This window comes from Macaca nemestrina, chromosome 19, assembly GCF_043159975.1.
Source record: "Macaca nemestrina isolate mMacNem1 chromosome 19, mMacNem.hap1, whole genome shotgun sequence".
In the NCBI taxonomy this organism is placed as follows: domain Eukaryota; kingdom Metazoa; phylum Chordata; class Mammalia; order Primates; family Cercopithecidae; genus Macaca; species Macaca nemestrina.
In genome coordinates this window covers 41,488,080-41,513,018 of record NC_092143.1, presented here as the reverse complement: position 1 = coordinate 41,513,018, position 24,939 = coordinate 41,488,080, and the positions used below count along the sequence as shown (strand labels likewise).

The window sequence follows — 24,939 nt, the reverse complement described above, 5'->3', positions numbered from 1 at the left end:
TTGGGAGACTGAGGCATGAGAATGTCATGAACCCAGGAGGCGGAGCTTGCAGTGAGCCCAGATTGTGCCACTGCACTCCAACCTGGGCAACAGAGCGAGATTCCATCTCAAAAAAAAAAAAAAAAAAGAAAAGAAAAGAAACAGCCTGGCAACTTAAGTGAAAAACACCATAAGACCTAGCAATTCCATTTCTACATATCTAACCAAGAGAAATGAAAGTGTATGTTCACACAAAGACTGGTATGTGAATGTTCATAGCAGCCAAAACTTAGAAATAATGCAAATGTCCCTGAACTAGTGAATGGATGTGTAAAATGTGGTATATCCATACAATAGAATACTACAGAAATCAAAAGGAATAAACTACAGATGCATCCTGTATCATGATGAACCTCAAAAACATGTTAAGTGAAAGGCTAACATGAAAGAGTACATATTGAGTGATTCTATTAATATGAAATTTGAAGAAAAGACAACTGTGGAGACACAAGTTGGTCAGTGTTTGCTTGGCACAGGGTAAAGAAGTAGGGTTTTGTGTAAACATGCACAAGAAAACTTTTTGGGGGTGATGGAAGCATTCTAAAACTAAATTGTGGTGATGATTGCAAAGCTCTAAATTTACCAAGAATCACTTTATAAATCACTCACAATGGGTAGACTTTATGGTATGGAAATTATACCTCAATATAGCTTTTAAAATACTGTCTAAAAGAATAAATTTCTCTAGAATTTTTACATAAAACATTGGCCAAGCTACTAGAAATAAAGCACTGTTTTATTTAGAAAGTAATATCCTGCAGAAAGCTTCTCTGAATATCCCATGGAAATGATGTAATGAATCATGTGAATATGCAGAAGAAAGATGAGCATTTACCAAAAGGTGTTAATCGGTTTGATTTTTTTACAAAGGGTTTCAAGATCAAGTAAGTATGAGTAACAGAGGATTAAACAAAGGTAACTAGGTTTCATTACTTTAGGGTTTCCTAGAGTTTTAAAATATTTCATTGTGTCTAATGACTCTAGGAAAAGGATGTAAATTTCAGACCTTTCCAGATTTGTTTTTCACAAAAACTGGTGTAACAGAAAACATATTTTGATATATGAAAAACACAGTGCAGTGCAGAGGTAGAATGCCAAATTGACTATTGATGAGAATCACCCAGTAACTTCTTAATTTCTTTGACTTCATTTAGCTAACATCTCCAGGTTCACAACTTGAGAGATAGGTCAAATGTTTCCCACCACAGAGGCACTTTACTGGTTTGTTGCTTAGACCAGAAGTTTGGAGTTCAATTTTATGACTTTCTTTCAAGCCCTACACTCAACATACACATCCATCAGCACATCTTGTTGGCTCTACCTTTAAAATAGAATCTGACCTCTCTCACAGTGCCCAAGATACAACCCGTATTCGTTTTCTATTGCTGCCTAATGATATACCACAAAACTTAGTGGCTTAAACCACAACAGACATCTGTTATTTCTCAGTTTCTGTGGGTTGGGAATCAGGAACACCTTGACTGAGCAGTCTGGCTTAGATCTCTAATGAAATTGCAGTTAAGTCATCAGCCAGGGCAGTAGTCATCTGAATGCCTAACTGGTGCAGGGGCTGGAGGATCTTCCAAGGTTGCTCATGCACATGGCTGGCATGTTGTGCTGCCTTTTGGCGGAAGGCTTCAATGCCTCCCCACATGGGCCTCTTTGAAGGGCTTCTTGAGCATCCTATCCTTACTAGCATAAGTGGCTGACTGAGCTGCAGTGTCTTTTATGACCTCGTCTTGGAAGTTATACTCCGTTCTATTGGTCCTGCAGATCAGCCGTGATTCAGGGAGGTTGGACATAAATACAGGAGAAGATCATGGGGAGTCATCTTGGAGGCTGGCTACCACACTACCACCACCTCTTACCTGGATTATTGTAATCACTTAACATTATTTTTTTCTTTTTTGAGACAGAGTCTCACTCTGTCACCCATGCTGGAGTGCAGTGGCGCAATCTTGGCTCACCGCAACCTCTGTCTCCCGGGCTCAAGTGATTCTCTTGCCTCAGCCTCCCAAGTAGCTGGGATTATAGGCGCACGCTACCACACCTGGCTAATTTTTGTATTTTTAGTAGAGGCAGGGTTTCATCATGTTTGTCAGGCTGGTCTCGATCTCCTGACCTCAAGTGATCCACCCGCCTTGGCCTCCCAGACTGTTGGGATTACAGGTGTGAGCCACCATGCCTGGCTGCAATCACTTAACATGCTTGTTTCTGTCTCCCTGATGTCTATTCTAGACATAGCAGCCAGCAACCCTCTTATATCATATTGTGTTGCTCCTCTCTTGAAAACCCTGTAACAGCTCCCTTTAGTGAAGCAAAAGTCAGCCTTTACCATGGTTCCAAGGCCTTACATCATCTGGCCCCAACTACCTTTCTGATTAATCTATGTTTACTGACTCTACTCCAGCACAAATATTATGCCTCAAATGCACTCAGCAGGCTTCTTCCCAAGGGACCTTGCACTGGCTTTTTCCTCTGCCTTAGATGATTACCTTGCAGATAATCCATGGCTAGTTCATTCAGACCTCTTTTCAAATATCAGACCTCTTTTCAAATATCAGCTGCTCAAAGAGGCCTTTTCTGATCATCACATATAAAATGAAACAGCACACCTGCCATTTCCAGTTTATGGCACTTAACACTTGTTGCCTGTTGAGTATGTAAGCTCAACAAGAGCAAGGGGTATATTTTGTTTTTGCTGAAGTCTCAGGATCTAGAATAGTGCCTGGCACATGGGAGGCACTCTGAAAATATATGTTTAATGACTAAATAGGTGGGTTAATGAAAGTGGCTGTTAATCCCAGTTCTGCCTGCAAAAATGCTCTCTTAACACTGAATTATGTATATGAGAGAGAAGAGAAAGGAAGGAAGAAGAAATGGGCATATGGGTAGATAGTTGTCAGCAAATGGAACTAGTCATAAGCGAGTTAAAAAAGGAGGCAAAGGGGGCAGGAAAATAACAACATGCGATGAAGTAGAGCATTTGGATTTGTAAGTCTGTGAACTCCGAAAACGGTGCAGGTTTACTCAAAGGAAGAAAATTACGTTCAATTAATTACACAAACTCAGGGAAAAAAAGAACAGTTTATCCAGGAGTTAAAAGAAGCATACAAGCATACTGTAGTTAAAAATATTAAAAGACCAAGAAAAGATACATAGATGCTCACGGAACTATGGTGGAAGCTCACTGAGGCATGCCTTGCGCATGGGATGAATGTTTTGAGGCAGCACTTGATGGGTGGACAGGACCTCCTGGATCTTGTCCAAACACATCTTGTTTGCTGCTATCCCTGCTTCAAACTCTCGGCGTTTCTCTTCCTTCTCTGCTTCTTGGGACTGCTGCTGGTAGGCGATTTGCATCTGAAGTTGCTTCCTGTACTCCTGGGCTAAACATTGGCGTCTAAAGTATTAGAAATGTCAAAGCATAAAATTATAAAACTAAGCATTTAGATTTATTTAGAGCATTACAATTAAAATATAATTTGTAAAGTCAAATTAAAATTCCCATTAAAATCAGGGTGAGTGGAGAAGAAATAGATGAAAAACTCAATAATGGGTTTCTTACACAATAATCATTAATATAATCCTAGAACAAATATTGATTTTAGAGAGGAAATGCTTCTTCCCTGCTCGCAATGTTCACTGCTATGTGGGAATAGTTCTTGGTTTGCCTCCATCCCTTCCCTCACTCTTCTCTATGGGTAAAATTGGAAAGGATAAGCAAACTGTTCAATTCAACTTTTCCCCTTTCTTTTTTTCTTTTTTTTTTTTTTTTGAGAAGGAGTCTCACTCTGTCGCCCAGGCTGAAGTGCAGTTGCGCGATCTCAGCTCACTGCCACCTTCGCATCCCAGTTAAAGCAATTCTCTGCCTCAGCCTCCCGAGCAGCTGGGATTACAGGCACCCACCACCATGCCTGGCTAATTTTTGTATTTTTAGTAGAGATGAGGTTTCATCATTTTGGCCAGGCTGGTCTCAAACTCCTGACCTCAAGTGATCTGCCCACCTCGGCCTCCCAAAGTGCTGGGATTATAAGCGTGAGCCACTGCACCCAGCCAGCTTTTCCCCTTTCATCTTAGAGGCTGCTCCGTCTGTTTTCTGCTCTGCTCTAAATCAAAGGGCCACATTCCTGCACAGGAGGCCTGCAGTGGTCTCATGCTGCTGGGGACTGGGTAAGTTAGCCTCATCTTATCATTCTGTTCAGTATTAACTAGACAATTTCTTGCATCTATAAGCCATATTTTAAATATATGACAGTTTTTTTATTTATAGTGTAATTTTTATTGTAATAAAAAACACATTATGACAGGCACGGTGGCTCATACCTGTAATCCCAGCACTTTGGGAGGCTGAGGTGGGCGGATCACCTGATTCAAGAGTTCAAGACCAGCCTGACTAACCTGGAGAAACTCCGTCTCTACTAAAAATACAAAAATTAGCCAGGCACGGTGGTACATGCCTGTAATCCCAGGGACTCAGGAGGCTGAGGCAGGAGAATCGCTTGAACCCAGGAGGTGGAGGTTGCAGTGAGCCGAGATTGCGCCATTGCACTCCAGCCTGGGTAACAAGAGTGAAACTCCATCTCAAAAACAAACAAACAAAAAACAAAACAAAACAAAATTACATAGGTCATACACCTAATAATCCCAGTACCTTAGGAGGCCAAGGCAGGAGGATCACAGGAGTTTGAGACCAGCCTGGGAAACATAGGGAGACCTGATCTGTACAAAACAATAAAAAATTGGCCAGGCATGGTGGCATGTGCCTGTGGTCCCTGCTGAAGTGGGTGGATTGTCTGAGCCCAGGAGGTTGAGGTTTCAGTGAGCCGTGATCACACTACTGCACCCCAGCCTGGGCAATAGAGCAAGACCTTGTCAAAAAAACAAAAACAAAAACAAACAAACAAAAAAACCCACATAACAAATTTACATCTTAACCATTTTTAAGTGTACAGTTCAGCAGTTAAGTCTCTTCATATTGCTGTAAAAGAGATCTCCAGAACTTTTTCATCTTGCAAATCTGAAACTCCCCTCCCCTCTTTCCTCCCCACAACCCCTGGTAACCACCATTCTACTTTATGTTTCTATAAATCTGACTACTTTATATGTCTCATAAAAATAGAATCATACAGTATTTGTCTTTTTGTGACTGGCTTATTTCACTTAGCATAATGTCCTCAAGGTTCATCCGTACTATGGCATGTGACAGGATTTCCTTGCTTTTTAAGGCTGAATAATATTCCGTCATAAATATATACCATGTTTTGTTTATTCGTTTCATTAATAGACCCTTGGGTTGCTTCTACCTCTTGAATACTGTGAAAAGTGCTATGAATATTTCTGTGCAAGTATCTCTTCGAGACCCTGCTTTTAATTTTTGGACGTATACCCAGAAGTGGGATTGCTGGATTATGTAGTAGTTTTAATATTAGTTTTTTGGAGGAACCTCCATACTGTTTTCCATAATGGTTATATAATTTTACAATTTATAAGCCATATTTTTTTCTTTGTAGTTTCTTTCTTTTTTTTTTTTTTTTAGACCGGGTCTCACTCTGTCACCCAGGCTGGAGTACACTACTGGAACAATCACACAATCATGGCTCACTGCAGCCTCAACCTCCCAGGTTCAGGTGATCCTCCCACCACAGCATCCCAGGTATCTGGGACTACAGGTGCACACAACCACACCCAGCTATTTTTTTTGTTGTTGCTGTATTTTTTTAGAGACAGAGTTACACCATGTTGCACAGGCTGGTCTTAAACTCCTGGGATCAAGATCCGCCCATCTTGGCCTCCCAAAGTGGTGGGATTACAAGTGTAAGCCACCATGCCTGGCCTCTTTGTAGTTTCAATGGCTAGAAATATAAGCCACATTTTTAATATCAGCTGTGGTATAATAAGAATTATATTTGATCTTTGTTCCCACTTCTTGGCACAGAGCTCCTACAACTCTTGTAATTTCCTGAGTGGTAAAAGTATCTTTTGTCATTCATAGGAACACCTGATTTTATGCTAATAAGCTGACTTAGGGTAGGGCCCCTGGGTGGCCTCAGGATGGGGTTGGTCACTAGAAAGACCAAGTGATGAGGGGGTTAGGACTTTCAGCCCCACCCACTGACCTCTCAGGAGGGGAAGGTGGGGGCTGGAGATGAAGCTCTAAAACCTCTTGAACAAGGATGTTCTGAGGGCATCTGTGATGGTGACACAGAGAGGTGCTGAAAGGATGGTGCACCCACAGAGAGCACGGAAGCCCCTATGCTTCTCTTCCACTTGGCTGTTCCTGAGTTGTGTCCATTGTGATAAACTGGTAAACATAAGTCAAATGTGTTCTTGATTTCTGTGAGCAATTCTAGCAAACTGTTGAACCTGAGGAGGAGGTCATGGGAACTCCAATTTATAGCTGGTTGATCAGAAGGTGGTCCGGGACTAGCATCTGGTGTCTGAAGTGTTAGCAGTTTGTGGGACTAAGCCCTTACCCTGTGGGGTCTGTACTAACCAGGGGTAGTTACTATCAGAACTGAATTGAATTCTTGGACATCCAGTTGGTGTCTGAAGAATCAGAGAATCTGTTGTTGGGGTCAGAAAACACTCCATCAACTTTTATCAGAAATAAAGATAATTTGGATACCCCTCTATGGTAGATTCTATTTTCCAAAGATGGCCACAGTACTATCTTCCTCCCAATATGTGTACTCCTAATTAGGGAAAAGGAATCAGGCTGGTGGAACCAGGAGAAAGCAAAGAGATAAAGCAGATAAGCTATAGGTCTGCCTTTGTTCATGGCTCAGGACATATAGCCCTCCTGTGCAGATAACATACAAAACTCACAAACTTCCTGCTTATCATCAAATGCTTCGATTTATCATCAAACACCTCGGCTAACAGAAGAATGCAAGTTAGCTCCCTGCTACCTTGGTGTTATCAAGTAGCCCAAGAACCATCCTATAAAATCTCCAGCAAGCCTTTGTTTCCTGGCAGTCAGCTCCTCTCTTGCTGGCTGCCATTGCTTTCTTGCACTGAATTTTCCTACTTTCTCTAATAAATCTGCCTGTACCTACAACTGTCTTGGTAAATTCTTTTACCCCCATGCCACCAGCCTAGTTATGCTCTTCAGCAATGTGAACCTCTACTACCATTTCAAGAGGTGGAGCTTCTTTCTCCATCTCCTTGAATCAGGATGGGCCCTGTAACTACTTTTATGACCAATGGAATATGGCAGAAGTAATGCTATGCCAGTCCCAGCTGTAGCTCTTAACTGGCCTGGCAGCTTCTTCTTCCCAGCTGTTGGTATACTTGTTATTAGAACTCTCCCTCTCAGAACAAGCCACCACATTGTGAGAAGTCCAGATCACATGGAGAGCCCACACATAGGGGTTCCAGGTGACAACTAAAACTCCTAGTTGATAACCGAGATCCCTGACTCCAGTCAGCATACACTGCTCCCTATATGAGTAGGTATCCTAGGTTGAGCCTTTAGATGAATATAGCCTCAGTCATGTGGATCTGACTTCAACGATATGAGATGTTCCAAGCAAGAACTACCTAGACGAGCCTTGTTGACCCACAGAATCATAAGAGATAATCATAACTTGCTTTAAACCACACATTTCAGGGTGTTTTGTTATGTAGCAATAGGTAACCGTAATACCTCTGCCATAATTTTTTCCTTATCTCTCCGCTGATTCAGAAGTTTAGCAGGGAAGAGATGTGATATTTATTGAGTCCTCCCAAATCTCCAACAGGAGACTTTTTAAAAATGAGAAGGAGGCCAGGCGCGGTGGCTCACGCCTGTAATCCCAGCACTTTGGGAGGCCGAGGCGAGGGGATCACGAGGTCAGGAGTTCAAGACCAGCCTGGTCAAGGTGGTGAAACCCTGTCTCTACTAAAAATAATAAAAATTAGCCAGGCGTGGTGGCACGTGCCTGTAATCCCAGGTACTCGGGAGGCTGAGGCAGAGAATTGCTTGAACCCGGGAGGCAGAGATTGTAGTAAGCTGAGGTTGCACCACTGCACTCCAGCCTAGGTGACACAGCAAGACTCCAGCTCAAAAAAAAAAAAAAAAAAAATATATATATATATATATATATATATACACACACATACACACACACACACACACACACACATATATACACACACACATATATATGAGAAGAAAAGATTTCCACAGCAGAGGCAGTAGCAGGAACTCAGAACAGTAGGACAGATATTGTTGTTTGTGACCCCAAAGTGAGAATAGGATCAGGCACATTAACCATACTTTTTCTAGAAAGAGAAAAGCTTATTTCTATGCACCAAGTGTGAGTAAGTCAAGGGACAGGCCCCAGGAACAGGGAGGGTGACCAGTAATCAGAGAAACCAGGTCCTCTTCCTCCACTACACTGACTGCCTGATTTAGGTATCATGGCCACCAGTGGGAAGAGAGTGCGATGGTATAAGAAAAGCTGCAGGGAGGTAGCCGCCTGTTTCCCCCACTTGAGCCTGGTTGTGATGATCAGAAGGAAACTAATCCCAGCCCTTGTCAGAGGAGGGCAGTGGTATTTCCCAAAGCATCCAGAGTTTTCTAATGCAGTAAGGCTAAACACATCCTCCTGGGGGCATTTGTATGGAATCCTGTCCCTATAAGCCATTCTGCTAATCTAGCTGATTAGGCCAGCCTGCTTTTCAGGATTTACTTCATGGAGCAAAAAAAAATCTTCTTCCTATTTTATTAGGATTTAAGGTTGGTGCCTATTTTTTAAGTGTTTCAAATTTATTTTATTTTTAAAGATATTCATCCAGCCTAACAACTTATGTGTATAATCATAATATACATAATGGCAATGGAATTTAATTTTACGAAGACAGTTGGTGCCTACTTTTACATGAAATTTTGTAAACTGCTTTGAGCTTCTAGAAGGACAAGTGTAACACTAATGCAAAATAATGTCAATAATGCCTGAATTATGGCACATGGTCTTCTATGTTGAAAATCTGTTTTAGTTTTTGTTTTTTTGAGACAGATCTTGCCTGTTGCCCAGGTTGGAGTGTAGTGGCACAATCATAGCTGCTGTGTTTAACTCCTGTACTCAAGTGATCTTCCCACTTCGGCTCCCAAGTAGCTAGGACTACAGGTCTATGTCACCATATCTGGCTAATTTTTATTTTTATTTTTTTGTAGAGATGAGATCTTGCTACACTGCCCAGTCTAACCTCAAACTCCTGGCTTCAAGCAATCCTCCTTCCTCAGTCTCCCAAAGTACTGGGATTAGAGGTGTGAGCCACCATGCCTGGCCAAAAATCTGTTTTTTTAGGTAGCAAATGATGATATAGAAAACAAAATCATACCTTGCAAAATTCTCCTTCTCTTCACAGTTAAGTTCTTTAAGACTTTCATTTATGTGTTTCTGTTCCATAGCACGTTCTTCCTGTTCTTTAGCTTCTCTTTGCACTAAGAAAAGCAAAAGTAATTATATGTCAAATGACTTTCAGACAAGACTTGCCAACATCTTTCTGGGCACCAGAGTCATATTGTCTTCAGAAAGGTAGAGCTGAGAATCATGGCTGGATCTTAGATTGATAAAGTAGAAGTACTCATCTCAATTGAGAAATAAAGTGGGTTTAGACTCATATATGCTACAATCTACAGATTTCCTCTTAATCATATTTCATTGAAAATCTATAATTACCCTTTTTCATATAAATTACCAATGTTAAAACACTTCCTACTTTTCTCTCCTTGAAGACAAACAGTTCATTGCCATTCATACTAATAAGAGTTTATTTATTATAATTTATTATTTAATATATATATTTATTATAAAATAAATATTATTTAAATATATAAAGCTCTTGGCTGGGCGCAATGCCTCATGCCTATAATCCCAGCATTTTGGGAGGCTGAGGCAGGTGGGTCACCTGAGGTCAGGAGTTCGAGACCAGCCTGGCCAACATGGCGAAACCCCCTCTAAAAGTACTAAAAGTACAAAAATTAGCTGGGCATGGTGGCACGTGCCTGTAATCCCAGCTGCTCAGGAGGCTGAGGCACAAGAATCACTTGAACTTAGGAGGTGGAAGTTGCAGTGAGCCTAGATCGTGCCACTGCATTCCAGCCTGGGCGACACAGTGAGACTCCGTCTCAAAAAATAAATAAATAAAGCTCTTATAAGTTAATAAATATATTTAAGCATCCCAACAGAAAAAAAAGACAAAGGAAACAGAGTTTACAAAATAATAAATACAACTGGCGAATATACATCTGAGATGTATATATCTTTGGTCTATTTCAGAAATTTATCTTAAACAACCAGATACAATCCAAAAATAACTATGTACAGAGACAGTAACCTGGAATTCTAAAACAGCAGTAAAAAGATTAGAAACAATATAAAGGGTCATTAGTTGTGTTTAGGTAAAATAAGTTATGGTCCATTTTTATAACAGATTTCTAGGCAGTCATTACAAATCTTATAATTGACAAAAAATGACTTAAAATATTTTCAATAAGTGAAAATTATAGACCATAAAACAGTATATACTACATGATTCTAATCTGTGAAGGAAAATTATATATGTAGTAAAAATACTAGAAGAAAATATACAAAGCTGTGAATAGTAGCTATTCCCGGGTGGTAGAATTATGGTTGATTTTGTTTCCTTGTTTATAAATGGTCTCAATAAATTTTGCATGTTTTTCCAATATTTTACATAACATTTATTGCTTGTTAGATATGAGTTCTAAATTTTTCTTCAAATAATCAATATGTCAGTATGTTCAATTCTTTGCCTTCTACTTTTAAACTTAACTTCCTCATAAAGCAACCTTTTTTGATCACCTGTTCCACCCTGACTCATTCAGATTACCTGCTCCACCCTGACGCATTCTGATCACCTGCTCCACCCTGACTCATTCTGATCACCTGCCCCACCCTGACTCATTCTGATCACCTGCCCCACCCTGATTCATTCAGATTACCTGCTCCACCCTGACTCATTCAGATTACCTGCTCCACTCTGACTCATTCAGATTACCTGCTCCACCCTGACTCATTTTGATCATCTGCTCCACCCTGATTCATTCAGATTACCTGCTCCACCCTAACTTATTCTGATTACCTGCTCCACCCTGACTCATTCCGATTATCTGCTCCGCCCTCATTCTCCACCCTGACTCATTCCATAACCATTTTTCCCGCCAGAACACTCAGCCTGTCACTCTCTTAAATTAGCCAATCAGAATTAGGTTAGCCTGTGTGGTCTAACCCTAGCCAATAGTGGAACGACACGGCAGCAGGGGCCATGTGAGTCAGGAATAAGAACTCCTTCCCGGCCGGGCGCGGTGGCTCAAGCCTGTAATCCCAGCACTTTGGGAGGCCGAGATGGGCGGATCACGAGGTCAGGAGATCGAGACCATCCTGGCTAACCCGGTGAAACCCCGTCTCTACTAAAAATACAAGAAAATTAGCCGGGTGAGGTGGCGGGCGCCTGTAGTCCCAGCTACTTGGGAGGCTGAGGCAGGAGAATGGCGTGAAACCGGCGGGGCGGAGCTTGCAGTGAGCCGAGATCGACCGCCACTGCACTCCAGCCTGGGGCACAGCAAGACTCCGTCTCAAAAAAAAAAAAAAAAAAAAAAAGAACTCCTTCCCCTCCCTGGCCTAGGTGTGCTCTTGCTATTGTTCCATCTTCAAATGAGCACCCTTTCTGCAGAAAGTAAAGATGGCCTTGCTGAGAGATCATTTGTCTCTGTGCTGACTTTTCTTCCTGGCACCGATTGTCTATTTCTAACATCACTGATGAATATAAAAATCTTTTCAGCGTATAAACTTTCTACTTGGTTTCTAAAAGTTCCATCTGCTTAACAATTTTCTACTGCTATTATAATTCCTGGAGTGAAGAATTAATGAATGGGACCAGGATAAGCTTCCTCTTGGAAAGACCACTAGTGTGAAATCCAGTGGTACCCTAATAATAAATGTGTCCATGTGTTTATTGCCTCTCTGGTCCCTTGGGCTGGACATGGAAATGGCAGAAATATGGAGGTGGAAATTCACCCTCTCAACGAACACCCTTCTGTGACCAAGCACTGCTTGAAGCTGAGGGAATACAGTGGCATAGTGTAGTAAAATAAGAGAGACATAATGTGGCTATAAGATTATAGGTAGCCATAAAGTTAACTTAAGCATCTCACAGGGCTGACACTATGTATCACTTAGCAGTATGATGCAACCTAGTCCAGGGATTTCCAAGAGACAAAGGTCATTCAGCACAGATGTAACTTTCAGAAACCTTGAAACAAAGCTTACCCTTACAAGAATAGCTTAAACTCCCTTTATGAAAGAAACACCTAGTAACTGACGTGGATTGAATGTAAGTATTAAAAAGGGGGAAGATTCTCCAAACTTTGAGAATAGTCTCCAAATAAAGGCCCTCCTGGCCAGTTGGTCATCTGAGATGTGAGCAAGCCACAGTGCCCTGGAAAGAGGATTTATTTTAAATGGGGGAACACAGAGGGCTGCTCAAGGCATGAGTCAATTGAGCTGGCACTGAAGGATGACTAGATTTCTCATGATCAAGAGCATCATAGGCAGAGACAACTACATAAACAAAGGTATGGCATTGGGGAAACCAGCCCTCAATATTTCAACGTAGGTCCTTTCTATTTTCCCTAAGTGTCAGCCAGTCTGAGAAATAGAGAAAGAGTACAAAGAGAGAATTTTACAGCTGGGCCTACGGAGGTGTTATCACATATTGGTAGGACCATGATGGCGACCTCGAGCTGCAAAACCAGCAAGTTTTTATTAGGGATTTTGAAAGGGTAGGGGGTGTATAAACAGGGAGTAGGTCACAAGGATCACACGATTCAAAGGGCCATAAAGATCACAAGGCGAAGGCAAAATTAGAATTACTGATGAGTGTCTGTGTCCCGCTGTGCACACATTGTCTTGATAAACATCTTAACAGGAAACAGGGTTGGAGAGCAGAGAACCGGACTGACTAGAATTCACCAGGCTGGAATTTCCCAATCCTAGTAAGCCTGAGGGTACTACAGGAGACCAGGGTGTATTTCAGTCCTTATCTCAACCACATAAGACAGACATTCCCAGAGCTGCCGTCTATAGACCTACCCCCAGGAATGCATTCCTTCCCCAGGGCTATTCCTTGCTGGGAAAAGAATTCAGCGATATTTATCCTACTCACTTTCTGCAAGAAGAAAAATATGGCTCTATTCTGCCCAACCCTGCAGGCAGTCATACCTTATGGTTATCTTTCCTTATTCCCTGAAAATCGCTGTTATTCTGTTCTTTTTCAGGGTGCACTGATTTTGTATTGTTCAAATACACATGTTTTACAATTTGTACACTTAACACAATCATCACAGGGTCCTGAGGTGACATACATCCTCAGCTTATGAAGATGACAGGATTAAGAGATTAAAGTAAACAGGTGTAAGAAATTATAAAAGTATTAATTTTGGGAACTAATAAATGTCCATGAAATCTTCACAATTTATGTTCAGAGATTGCAGTAAAGATAGGCATAAGAAATTATAAAAGTATTAATTTTGGGAACTGATAAAAGTCCATGAAATCGTCACAATTTATGTTCTTCTGCTGCAGCTTCAGCTGGTCCCTCCGTTTGGGGTCCCTGACTTCCCGCAACAGTATGGAGAAAACTTTCAAAAGAAAAGAGGGACAGATACAAAGGACAAGAGGGAGCTGTATGTCTGTGCCCCACCTTCTCACTCTTCATTCTAATCACCAAGGCACACAGTATTCAAATGATGTACTGTTCCTTTAACCTTGAGAACTTCTCCCCTGGGACTGGAATCTGCTGGTATATAAAACTCTTCATATATATCCAACTAGATAAGATTTGCACAAACAGGCCTCCTGCCTTCATCCTTTTTGCATCCCTCATGGTGTTTTACATAATAAGTATTATGGTTGTTAGTATTTTGGTTGTTACCTAAATTGAATTAAGAGCAAGCTATAACAAAACTGTAATTCAGTTCCTTACACTTTTCTTGAACTTGAAGTTTTCTTGTACACATGACCTCATCCACAAGCTGTCTCCTTGCCTCCTTTTCAAGTCTCAGCTCCTTGTCCTTCTCAGCCAACTTCTTTTCCTTGTCTTCCTCTAATATTCTGTCAAATTCTTTCTCCTGAGCTTTTTCTTCCTCACGTCTCTGTGCCAAATATTTATGGTATATCTTCTGTTCTCTTATCATATCTTCCTATGTAACATAAAAATTCATATTGTTAAAATTTTTTGGTGTGATAGTGATAGTAAGGATACATTTAAAAACAATCTTTAAAAGCTCCAATCCCAATCTTTTAGAACTATGTACTGAAACATTTACAGATGTAAGTCTGAAGTTTATTCCAAAATACTCAAGAGTAGGGGGGAAATGGGTAGGGATATAGAAGAGACAAGAATGGCCATTAGTTGATGGTTGTTAAAGTGAGGTGATGGACACATGGGGACTCATTGTGCAATTCTTTGTATTTGTTTGAAATGTTTGATAATACTTGTTTGAATAAGTTAACAAAGTGTTTTTCAAAGTAGTTGCCAAATAGTTTTCAATGATACAGCTTTATTCTCATTTACTTTAATTTAGGTATATGAAATCTTAATCGGATCAACAAAATAAGTCATTTCTACTATTATAGCACTGTCTCTCTGGCTGGTAGTCATTTTGTACTTTATTACAGCAATTATAAATCTTAGCTACACTTTGGAACCACCTGAGGAGCTTTAAAAAGTATTGAGGGCTGGCCGGGGGTGGTGGCTCACACCTGTAATCCCAGCACTTTGGGAGGCCAAGGCGGACGGATCATGAGGTCAGGAGATTGAGACCATCCTGGCTAACGTGGTGAAACCCTGTCTCTACTAAACATACAAAAAATTAGCTTGGTGTGGTGGCAGGCACCTGTAGTCCCAGCTACTTGGGAGGCTGAGGCAGGAGAATGGCATGAACCCAGGAGGCGGAGCTTGCAGTGAGCAAGATCGCACCACTGCCCTCCAGCCTGGGCAACAGAGCAAGACTCCATCTCAAAAAAAAAAAAAAAAAAAAAAAATGTACTGAGGACTGAGTCCCACCCCCAGAAATTCCTATTTAATGGATACCTTTTAAGTTCCCCCAGGTGATAGTAATGTGCAGCTAAAGTTCAGACCTACTATTTATTTAGTGCATTTTTAGTTGGCTACTGCCATGTTGCAGTAATTATCTGACAGCAATGAGTTTATCCAACACCAAGGTTCTAGATATTATTAAATACCTGATATGGTTTGGCTCTGTGTCCCCACCCAAATCACATCTTGAATTGTAATCCCCATGTGTGAGGAGAGGGACCTGGTGGGAGGTGACTGGGTCATGGGGGTAATTTCCCCCATGCTGTTCTCGTGATAGTGAATTCCCATGAGATCTGATGGTTTAAAAGTGTGGCTTTCTTCATACCTTCCCTCCTGCCACCACATAAGACGTGCCTTGCTTCCCCTTCCACTGTGATTTTAAGTTTCCTGAGTCTTCCCCAGCCATGTGGAACTGTGAGTCAATTACACCTTCTTTTTTTAATAAGTTACCCAATGTCAGGTAGTTCTTTACAGCAGTGTGAAAAAAGACTAATACCATTTCCCACTAAAAATAACCAACAATCCTTGGGAAAATAATCAATTATAAGACTGGAGCAGAAACTGAACAGGATGAACCTGGGACATCTTGTTGTGTCAGAATCAAGAAAACTATCAAAGTCTATTGGAGGACAGCATCAAAAGAACAAGACAGCCCACTTAAAGGGACTCCCACGATCTAGAATCAGGCAATCTGAGCACCAAAAAGAAGAGTGAACTAATAATCCACTAAAAAACTACTGAAACTTGGCCAGGCACAGTGGCTCATGCCTGTAATCCCAGCACTTTCGGAGGCTGAGGTGGGTGGATCACTTGAGGTCAGGAGTTGGAGACCAGCCTGGTCAACATGGTAAAACCCCGTCTCTACTAAAAATACAAAAAAATTAGCTGGGTGTGGTGGCACAAGCCTATAGTCCCAGCTACTTAGGAGGCTGAGGCAGGAAGATCGCTTGAACCCTGAAGGCAGAGGTTGCAGTGAGCCAAGAATATGCCACTGCACTCTAGCCTGGGTGACACGACAAGACTCTATTTAAAAAAAAAAAAACAACTATTAAAACTACAAAATGAGTTTAGCAATGTTGCAGGATACAAGACCAATATACAAAAGTCCTTGTATTTCTATTTGACAGCATCAATCTAAAATGAAATTTAAAATTTTATTTCCAAATAGAAATGTCATCCTTAGGAATAAATTTAACAAAGTGTTAAAATGCATACTCTGAAAACTAGGAAACATTACTGAAAGAAATTAAAGAAGACCTAAATAAATGGAAAGACAGCCTAAGTTCATGAATCAGAAAAAAATACTGTGAAAATGGCAGCACTTCCCAAATTGACCTACAGATTCAACACAATTTTTATCAAAATCTCAACTGGCTTCTTTGTAGAAATTGACAAGCTGATCCATGTAACTTCTAGATACGTGGATATGCAAGGGAGCCAGAATAGCCAAAACAATTTGAAAAAGAACAAAGTTTGAGGATTTACATTTTCTCTCTCTCTCTTCTTTTTTTTTTGTTTGAGATGAAGTTTCACTCTGGTTGTCCAGGCTGGAATGCAATGGTGGAGTTTCACTCTTGTTGCCTGGGCTGGACTGCAATGATGCGATCTCAGCTCACTGCAACCTCCACCTCCCGGTTCAAGCGATTCTCCTGCCTCAGCCTCTGAAGTAGCTGGGATTACAGGTATGTGCCACCATGCCCAGCTAAGTTTTGCATTTTTGGTAGAGACAGGGTTTCACCATGTTGGTCAGGCTGGTCTCAAACTCCTGACCTCAGCTGATCCTCCCGCCTCAGCCTCCCAAAATGTTGGGATTACAGGCGTGAGCCACTGTGCCTGGCCAGCATTTACATTTTCTGATTTCAAACTTACTACAAAGCGACAGTAATCAAGACATGTAGATTTGTTATACTGGACTAAGGATAGATATATAGAGTGATGGAATAGAACTGAGTGTCCAGAAATAAACCTTCACTTTACTGTAATTGATTTTTGACAAGGGTGATAAGACAATTCAATAGGGGAACAATTAGACAATTATTTCAACAAATGATGCTGGAATAACTGGATATCCACATGCAGAATAATGAATTAGGATCCTTATCTCATGCCATATACAAAACTTAAAATGGATCAAAAGCTTAAATGTTAAAGCTAAAATTATAAGACTCTAACAAGAAAACAAAGGAGTACATCTTTGTGATCCTAGAGTAGGTAACCGTTTTTTAGATAGGACCCCCAAAGCATAAGCAACAAAAGAAAATCTAGCTAAATTGAACTTTGTCAAAATTTAAAACTTTTGTGATTCAAAGGACACCATCAAAAAAGTAAAAAGACAACCTACAGAATGAAAGGAAATAACTGCAAGTCATTTATCTGGTAAGAGACTTGAATCTAGAAAATATAAAGAACTCTTGGCCAGGCATGGTGGCTCATGCCTGTAATCCCAGCACTTTGGGAGGCTGAGGTGGGCAGATCACCTAAGGTCAGGAGTTCAAGACCAGCCTGGCCGACATGGTGAAACCCCGTCTCTACTAAAAATATAAAAAAATCAGCCAGGCGTGGTGGCAGGCGCCTGTAATCCCAGTGACTCAGGAGGCTGAGGCAGAAGAATTGCTTGAACCTGGGAGGTGGAGTTTGCAGTGAGACGAGATTGCACCATTGTACTCCAGCCTGGGAAACAAGAGGGAGACTTAAAAAAAAAAAAAAGAGGGGGGAAAGAAAACAACTCTTACAACTTAATAATAAAAGGACCAATAACCCAACTAAAATATGGGCAAAGGACTTGAATAGACTTCTCTAAGAATAGAGAATAGCCTTCAAATAGATTTCTCCAAGGAAGATCTACAAATGACCATAAGCACAGGAAAAGAGGCTCGATATCATTAGTCACTAGGGAAATACAAATAAAAACCATAATGAGATACTACTTCAGATGCATTAGGATGGGTAAAATAAAAAAGACAGACAATAACAAGTGTTGGTGAGCATGTGGATAAATCAAAACCCTCATACACTGCTGGTGGGAATGTAAAATGGTTCAGCCACTATGGGAAATACTTTGGCAATTCCTCAGAACTTCAACAGAGTTACCATATGGCCCAGTAATACGACTTCTAGTTATATGTCCCAAAGAAAAATAAAAACATACGTCCACACAAAAATTTGTACATGAATGTTCATAGTAGCATTATTCATAATAGCCAAAAAGTGGAAATAACCCAAATGTCCATCAGCTGATATAATGCATAAACAAAATGTGGCATATCCATACAATGGAATATCATTCAGCCACATAAACAAATAAAATAGCAATACATGCTGGATAAACCTTGAAAACATTATGCTAAGTGAAAGAAGACAGTCAACAGGTCACATAACATGTGATTCCATTCATGTCAAAGTCCAGAATGGGAAAATCTATAGAGACACAAAGTAGATAAGTGGCTGCTTAGGAGTGGAGGTGGGAGGTGAGGAAGAAGGGATAGCAGGATAGTGAAAATGTTCTAAAATAGAACGTGATGATAGGGGCACTTATCTGCGAAAACAGTAAAATCCACTGAATTGTATCGTTTAAATTGGGGAACTGAATGTTACGTGAATTATCTCTTGAAGCTATTAAAAAAATAAATAAAATGATTTAAATGTGAACAAAAAACTCAACAGGAAAAAACAAATCAAATAAACAAGTCAATTAGATAATGTGCAAAAACCAGGAGTTGGAGGCTGCAGTGAGCTATGATCATGCCACTGTACTCCAGCCTAAATGACAGAGTGAGATACTGGCTAAACAAAAAGAAAACAAAACAGAAAATGGGCAAAAGACATGAAGAGACATTTCATTGAAGACGACATACAGATGGAAAACAGGCTCATAAAAAGTTGTTCAAAATCATTAACCATTAGGGAAATGTAAATTAAACCACAATGAGATGTTACTACACATCTATCAGAATGGTTAAAGTGAACAATAGTGATAGCACCAAATGCTGGTGAGGATGTGGAGAAACCAGATTGCTCACGTATTGCTGCTGGGAACGTAAGATGGTACGGCTACTCTGAAAAACAGTTTAGCAGTTTCTTTAAAAAACTAAACATGCAATTACTATATGATATAGCAATTGCTCTTCTAGGCATTTATCTCATAGAAATGATGATTTGTGCCGGGTGTGGTGGCTCATGCCTGTAATCCAAGCATTTTGGGAGGCTGAGGTGGGCGCGTCACTTGAGGTCAGGAGTTTGAGACCAGCCTGGCCAACATGGTGATATCCCATCTCTACTAAAAATACAAAAAAAAAAATTAGCCGGGCATGGTAGCCACACCTGTAATCCTAGATACTCAGGAGGCTGTGGCAGGAGAATCACTTGAACCCGGGAGGTGGAGGTTACAGTGAGCCGAGACCACGCCACCGCACTCCAGCCTGGGTGACAGAGCGAGATTCCGTCAAAGAAAAAAAAAATTGAGAATGTGTTGACTGAAAAACCTGTACTCAAATGATTATAGCAGCTTTACTCATAACAGCCATAACCTGGAAACAACTCAAATGTCCTTCAACAGGTGAATGGCTAAACAAACTGCAGTAAATCTATACCATAAATACTACTCAAGAATAAACTGGGAGGCCGAGGCGGCTGGATCATCTGAGGTCAGGAGTTTGAGACCAGGCTGGCCAACGTGGCGAAACCTTGTCTCTACTAAAAAACACAAAAATTAGCCAGACGCAGTGGCACATGCCTGTAATCCCAGCTACTCAGGAGGCTGAGACAGGAAAAGCGCTTGAACCCATGAGGCGGAGGTTGCAGTGAGCTGAGATCATGCCACGGCACTCCAGCCTGGGTGACAAGAGCGAAATTCTATCTCAAAAAAAAAAAGGAATAAAAAGAAGGCTGGGCGCAGTGGCTCATGCCTGTAATCCCAACACTTTGGGAGGCCAAGGCAGGAGGATCACTTGAGCCCAGGAATTCAAGACCAGCCTGGGCAGCATAGTGGGACCCCATCTCTACAAAAAATAAGAAAACTAGCTGGGCGTGGTGACTTGCGCCTGTAGTCCCAACGACTCAGGAGGCTGAGGTTGAAGTTATCAATTGAGCCTGGGAAGCTGAGGCTGCAGGGAGCTGAGATCACACCACTGCACTCCAGCCTGAGTGACAGGGCAAGACTGTCTCAAAAAAAAAAAAATTTTTTTTAAATAAAAATAAAAATAAAGAACTACTGATAGATCCAAAAAGTTGGACAAATCTCCTGAGGGTTATGCTAAGTGAAAAAGACTATCTGAAAAGATTACATACTATATGATTCTACTAATATAACATTCCCAAAATAATAAAATTATAGAAATGAAGAACAGGGTTAAGAAGGGGGTGGGGCAAAAGGGAAGTAGGTGTGACTATAAAAGGTCAATATGAGAAATCCTGGTGGTGATGAGATGTTCAGTATCTTGATTATATCAATGTCAACATCCTGACTGGCATGGTACTCTAGTTTTGCAAGATATTACCATTGAGGGAACCAGAGTAATGGGTACAAGGAATCTCTCTGTATTATTTCTTAAAACTGCATATGAATCTACAATCATATCAAAATGAAGTTTATCCAGGCACAGTGGTTCACACCTGTAATCCCAGCACTTTAGGAGGCCAAGGTGGGAGGTTCACTTGAGCCCACTCCAGACCAGCCTGGGCAACTTGGCAAAACGCTGTCTCTACAAAAAATACATAAATTAGCCAGGCTAGGTGGTGGGTGTCTGTAGTCCCAGCTACTCGGGAGGCTGAGGTGGGAGGATTGCTTGAGCCCAGGAGGGCGAGGCTACAGTGAACCATGATTATGCCACTGCACTCCAGCCTGGGTTACAGAGTGAGACTCTGTCTCAAAAAAAAAAAAAAAAAAAAAAAAGAGAGCGAGAGAGAGAGAAGTTTAATTAAAAAACAAAGCACATGCATACTAAGAACCAGGTAAAAACAAGAAAAAGCACCTGTGGGAGAAACAAAACACTCTTAAAAGTTCAATCCAAATTCCAAAGGTACAGGTAGCTAAATCAATACTGAATGCCTTTCCCTACTCTTTTTGCCTGACCAAACTTCACATATCCTTTAAGGTTCAACTCAAATGTCACTTTCTCAGTGATGTCTTCCTCAAATTCCAGGAGTTCTCAAACATTAGTTAGCATCAGAATCACCTGGGGGAGTGTGCTGAAACACAGATTTCCTGTCCCTGTCATGATTTTGATTGGGAGATCCTGATTCTGGAGCCTGTGAATTTCTGTTTCTAACATTTTCCCAGATGGTGCTGATGCTGTTGGCTCGTGGACCACACTCAGAGTAGCACTGTTATATATTTGTAGCCGTCTTCCAAAAGACTGAGAACTCACAAATCCCTTCCAGCAGGTAGCAGGCATGAAAAAAAAAGTCTTACTCTTTTTTGTTTCTTTTTATCTGCCTCTTCCTGTAAGTCTTGAAGGGCCCTTTGCACGAGCTTCATGTTCAAGTCCTGTTCTTCTCTGTAGTCCTGCTGAATATGTTCTATCCTGTCCTGTAGGGCTTTTTGCAAAATGATCCTAGTTTCCTGCTTTGCCTTCTGTTTCTTTAGCTTATCCTGTTCATTCTCATGTTTAATCTGTGCGTTGTTACTTTCCTAAAGTAGAATCATAATAAAGATAATGCATCAGTACAGTTGGACCAAGACAAGTTAGTGCATTTGATTTAGGAGACAGGAATAAAGGATTTCTGGAAATACACACACACCTGGATTGAGAGAGGCTATAAGAAAGAAAACTTGCCTTTTCATAGTTAATCAGCAATAAAACTGTGAAAATTGCCGGGGTATGTGTGATTATAATGTAATAAATCGTTGTAGAGTTCAAAACAGGAAAGTATAAAGGGAAACCACTTTTAATCCCAGTACCCATCATCTACCACCATTCGCTGCCTGTGGGTGTGCTGGCCTTCCACATGTGACTCTGTACCATACATTTGGATACATTATTAAACAGCACTGAGAGTCCAAAATTCGAAATGTGCCTGTGAACTAGCCCAGGCCATCAGACAAACTGTACAGTAACAGGCCTGCAAACTGTGCTATACCCATGGCGTTGATCACCCTCTAACAAGCATTTTAAAGGCCCACCACGAGGCGCGCCTCCTCTTCCTTCAGCAGCTGTGCTGCCTGCCTTTGTGCCTTGATGCTGGTGATCTGGGCATTCAGCCCCAGGCGTGTGTTCTCCATCAGCTCTTTCTGTCTCCTCGCCTCTTGGGCTTCTCGCTTTTCCTTGGCTAATCGGTCTTCCTCCCAGAGCTTGGAGAACATCTGCTCTTCCACCAGCTTTTGCCTCCTCAGCTCCTCATTAAATGCAATCTGTGCTTTCCGCTCCTCACACACCTTCTTCTGATGGATACAAAACAATTCAACACGGAGCTCCTCACAGCGTTCCCTGAAAGGAAAATTTTAAAAAGACAAAACACAGCCTTTCATGAGGCACTGCTCTATTGAAGCACACATCTGTACAGTCACACAATGAAGCAAGAAAAAATCAAAGACCTGGATGCAGGCCATCGGAGCACAGGAAACATGAGGGAGCAGAAGGGAGGCAAGCACCAGGATGGCACAGTCTGACTATGGAAACTGGAGTCAAGCAAAGGCAGCCCTGACTCCGTTTCCTGTGTGACCTTGGATCAAAAACTCAACCTGTTAACCCCAATGATTGACCTATTCACTTGACTTTGAGAACCTCTACTTTAGGGATGCTCACATTCTTTTTTTTTTTTTTTGAGACAGAGTCTCACTCTATTGCCCAGGTTGGAGTGTGGTGGCACCATCTTGGCTCGCTGCAAGCTCTGCCTCTCAGGTTCATGCCATTCTCCTGCCTCAGCCTTCTGAGTAGCTGGGACTACAGGCGCCCACCACCATGCCTGGCTAATTTTTTTGGATTTTTAGTACAGACGGGGTTTCACCTTGTTAGCCAGGATGGTCCTGATCTCCTGACATTGTGATCTGCCCGCCTCGGCCTCCCAAAGTGCTGGGATTACAGGTGTGAGCCACCATGCCTGGCTGCTCACTTTTTTTTTTAAGAGACAAGGTATCACTCTGTCGCCCAGGCTGGAATGCAGTGGTGTGATCATGGCTCATTGTATCCTTGAACTCCTGGCCTCAAGTGATCCTCCCACCTTAGCCTCCCAAGTAGCGGAGACTATAATCACATGTCAACATGTCTGGCTAATTAAAAAAAATTTTTTTTGTAGAGACAGGGTCTCGCTATGTTGCCAGGGCTGGTCTCAAACTCCTAGCCTGAAGTGATTCTCCTGCCTCAGCCTTCCAAAGCGCTGGGATTACAGGCATAAGCCACCACACCAGGCTGAGATGCTCACTATATATAGACAGGATATCTGGCCAGGCATGGTGACTCATATCTGTAATCCCAACACTTTGGGAGGCCAAGGCAGGAGGATCCCTGGAGACTAGCACTAGCCTGGGCAACACAGTGAGACCTTGTCTCTACAAAAATTTTTTAAAAATTAGCTGGGCATGGTGGCACACACCTGTAGTCCTAGCTACTTGGGAGACTGAGGCAAGAAGACCACTCAAACTCAGGAGTTTGAGGCTGTGGTGAGCTAGGACCATACCAATGCATTCTAGCCTGCACTCTAGGTCAGTAAGACCCTGTCTCTAAAAAAAATAAATTGAATGATAGAATATCTATTTATTCTAATGATAACAATCATTGATAAGAGGAAGACTTTATGTTTATGACTGCTTTATAGTTTACAGGTAGCAGCTATCATCCCCATCTTAGAGTTAAAGCAACGGAGACTCAGGGAGCCTAAGTGTCTTCCCAAGTCACATAGCCAGTAGTAGGAATATTATTAGCAAAAGTTATTAAGTGCTTATTATCTTCCAGACACTATTCTAAGCACTTCAACACATATGAACTCTTGTAATCTTCATAACAATCAATATGGCAATGAGCATTACTGCAAGTTCGTTTTTATTATTTTTATTACCCTTGGTTTACAGATGAGGAAATGGAAGCACACAGCAGTTAAGCATCTTACCCAAGTTTGTCCATTTCATATGTGGTAGAACTGGGACTGAAGAGCTGGCAGTGTGGCCCTGGAGTTTGGATTTCTTGGTGCTTCATTGTATCACCTCTGCCAGCAACTGACAGAGGCAAGACTACCTCTGATCCACAGGCATTCTGACCAAATATCCTAGGTTATTCGTTAATAAAAGCACCCCAAAACAAACCCCCGAAATGCCTACCTTAATCTGAGGTCTAATCATTAACTGTGTATAATTACAGGGCATTTAAAAAGAAATTTCATAATGTACCAAAAGTACAATCCATAAAAGAAATATTGATAAATTTGATTTCATTAATATTAAAAAATTTTGCTCTGTAAAAGATCCTTTTAATAGGACAAATAAGACAGGACTGCTGAATGACTGGGGAAAAAAAGAAAAAAACCATTTAAAACATGAAAAAAAAAGATAAGCTATAGTTTAGGGGAAAAAACCACATATCGGACAAAGAAGTTCTATCTAGAATACATGAAGAATTCTCAAAACTTAACAGCTAAAAGAAAAGGTAAAAACTTAACAGCTAAAACAATCTAAATTCTAAAAATCTAATTAGAAAATGGGCAAAAGATATAAAGAAACATTTCACCAAAGAAAATGTACAGATGGAAAATAAGCACATGAAAAGTTGCTAAACATCACCAGCCATTAGGTAAATACCAGTTAAGCCCATGATGAGATATCACAGCACACTAGTTAGAACAGCTAAAAACAAAAACAAA

At 41.2% G+C, this 24,939-nt stretch overlaps 1 protein-coding gene across 4 annotated transcripts in view; it reads right to left on the bottom strand.

Moving 5' to 3' along the window:
- Positions 1 to 24,939, bottom strand: part of LOC105489404 (cilia and flagella associated protein 53) — a 42,283-nt gene that overhangs the window by 4,270 nt on the left and 13,074 nt on the right. For 2 of the 4 annotated variants that reach the window (XM_011754211.3, XM_011754212.3), the window contains exons 4-8: positions 22,271 to 22,574; positions 21,560 to 21,778; positions 14,035 to 14,251; positions 9,367 to 9,469; positions 3,210 to 3,442 (exon numbers count right to left, since the gene is read on the bottom strand). In XM_011754211.3, coding sequence (XP_011752513.2) covers positions 3,214 to 3,442; positions 9,367 to 9,469; positions 14,035 to 14,251; positions 21,560 to 21,778; positions 22,271 to 22,574 — 1,072 coding nt within the window. In that variant the 3' untranslated portion in view covers positions 3,210 to 3,213. Of the gene's footprint in view, positions 1 to 3,107; positions 3,443 to 9,366; positions 9,470 to 14,034; positions 14,252 to 21,559; positions 21,779 to 22,270; positions 22,575 to 24,939 lie in introns of those variants that run through there. The other 2 variants (XM_011754210.3, XM_024795250.2) reach the window with 1 other exon arrangement.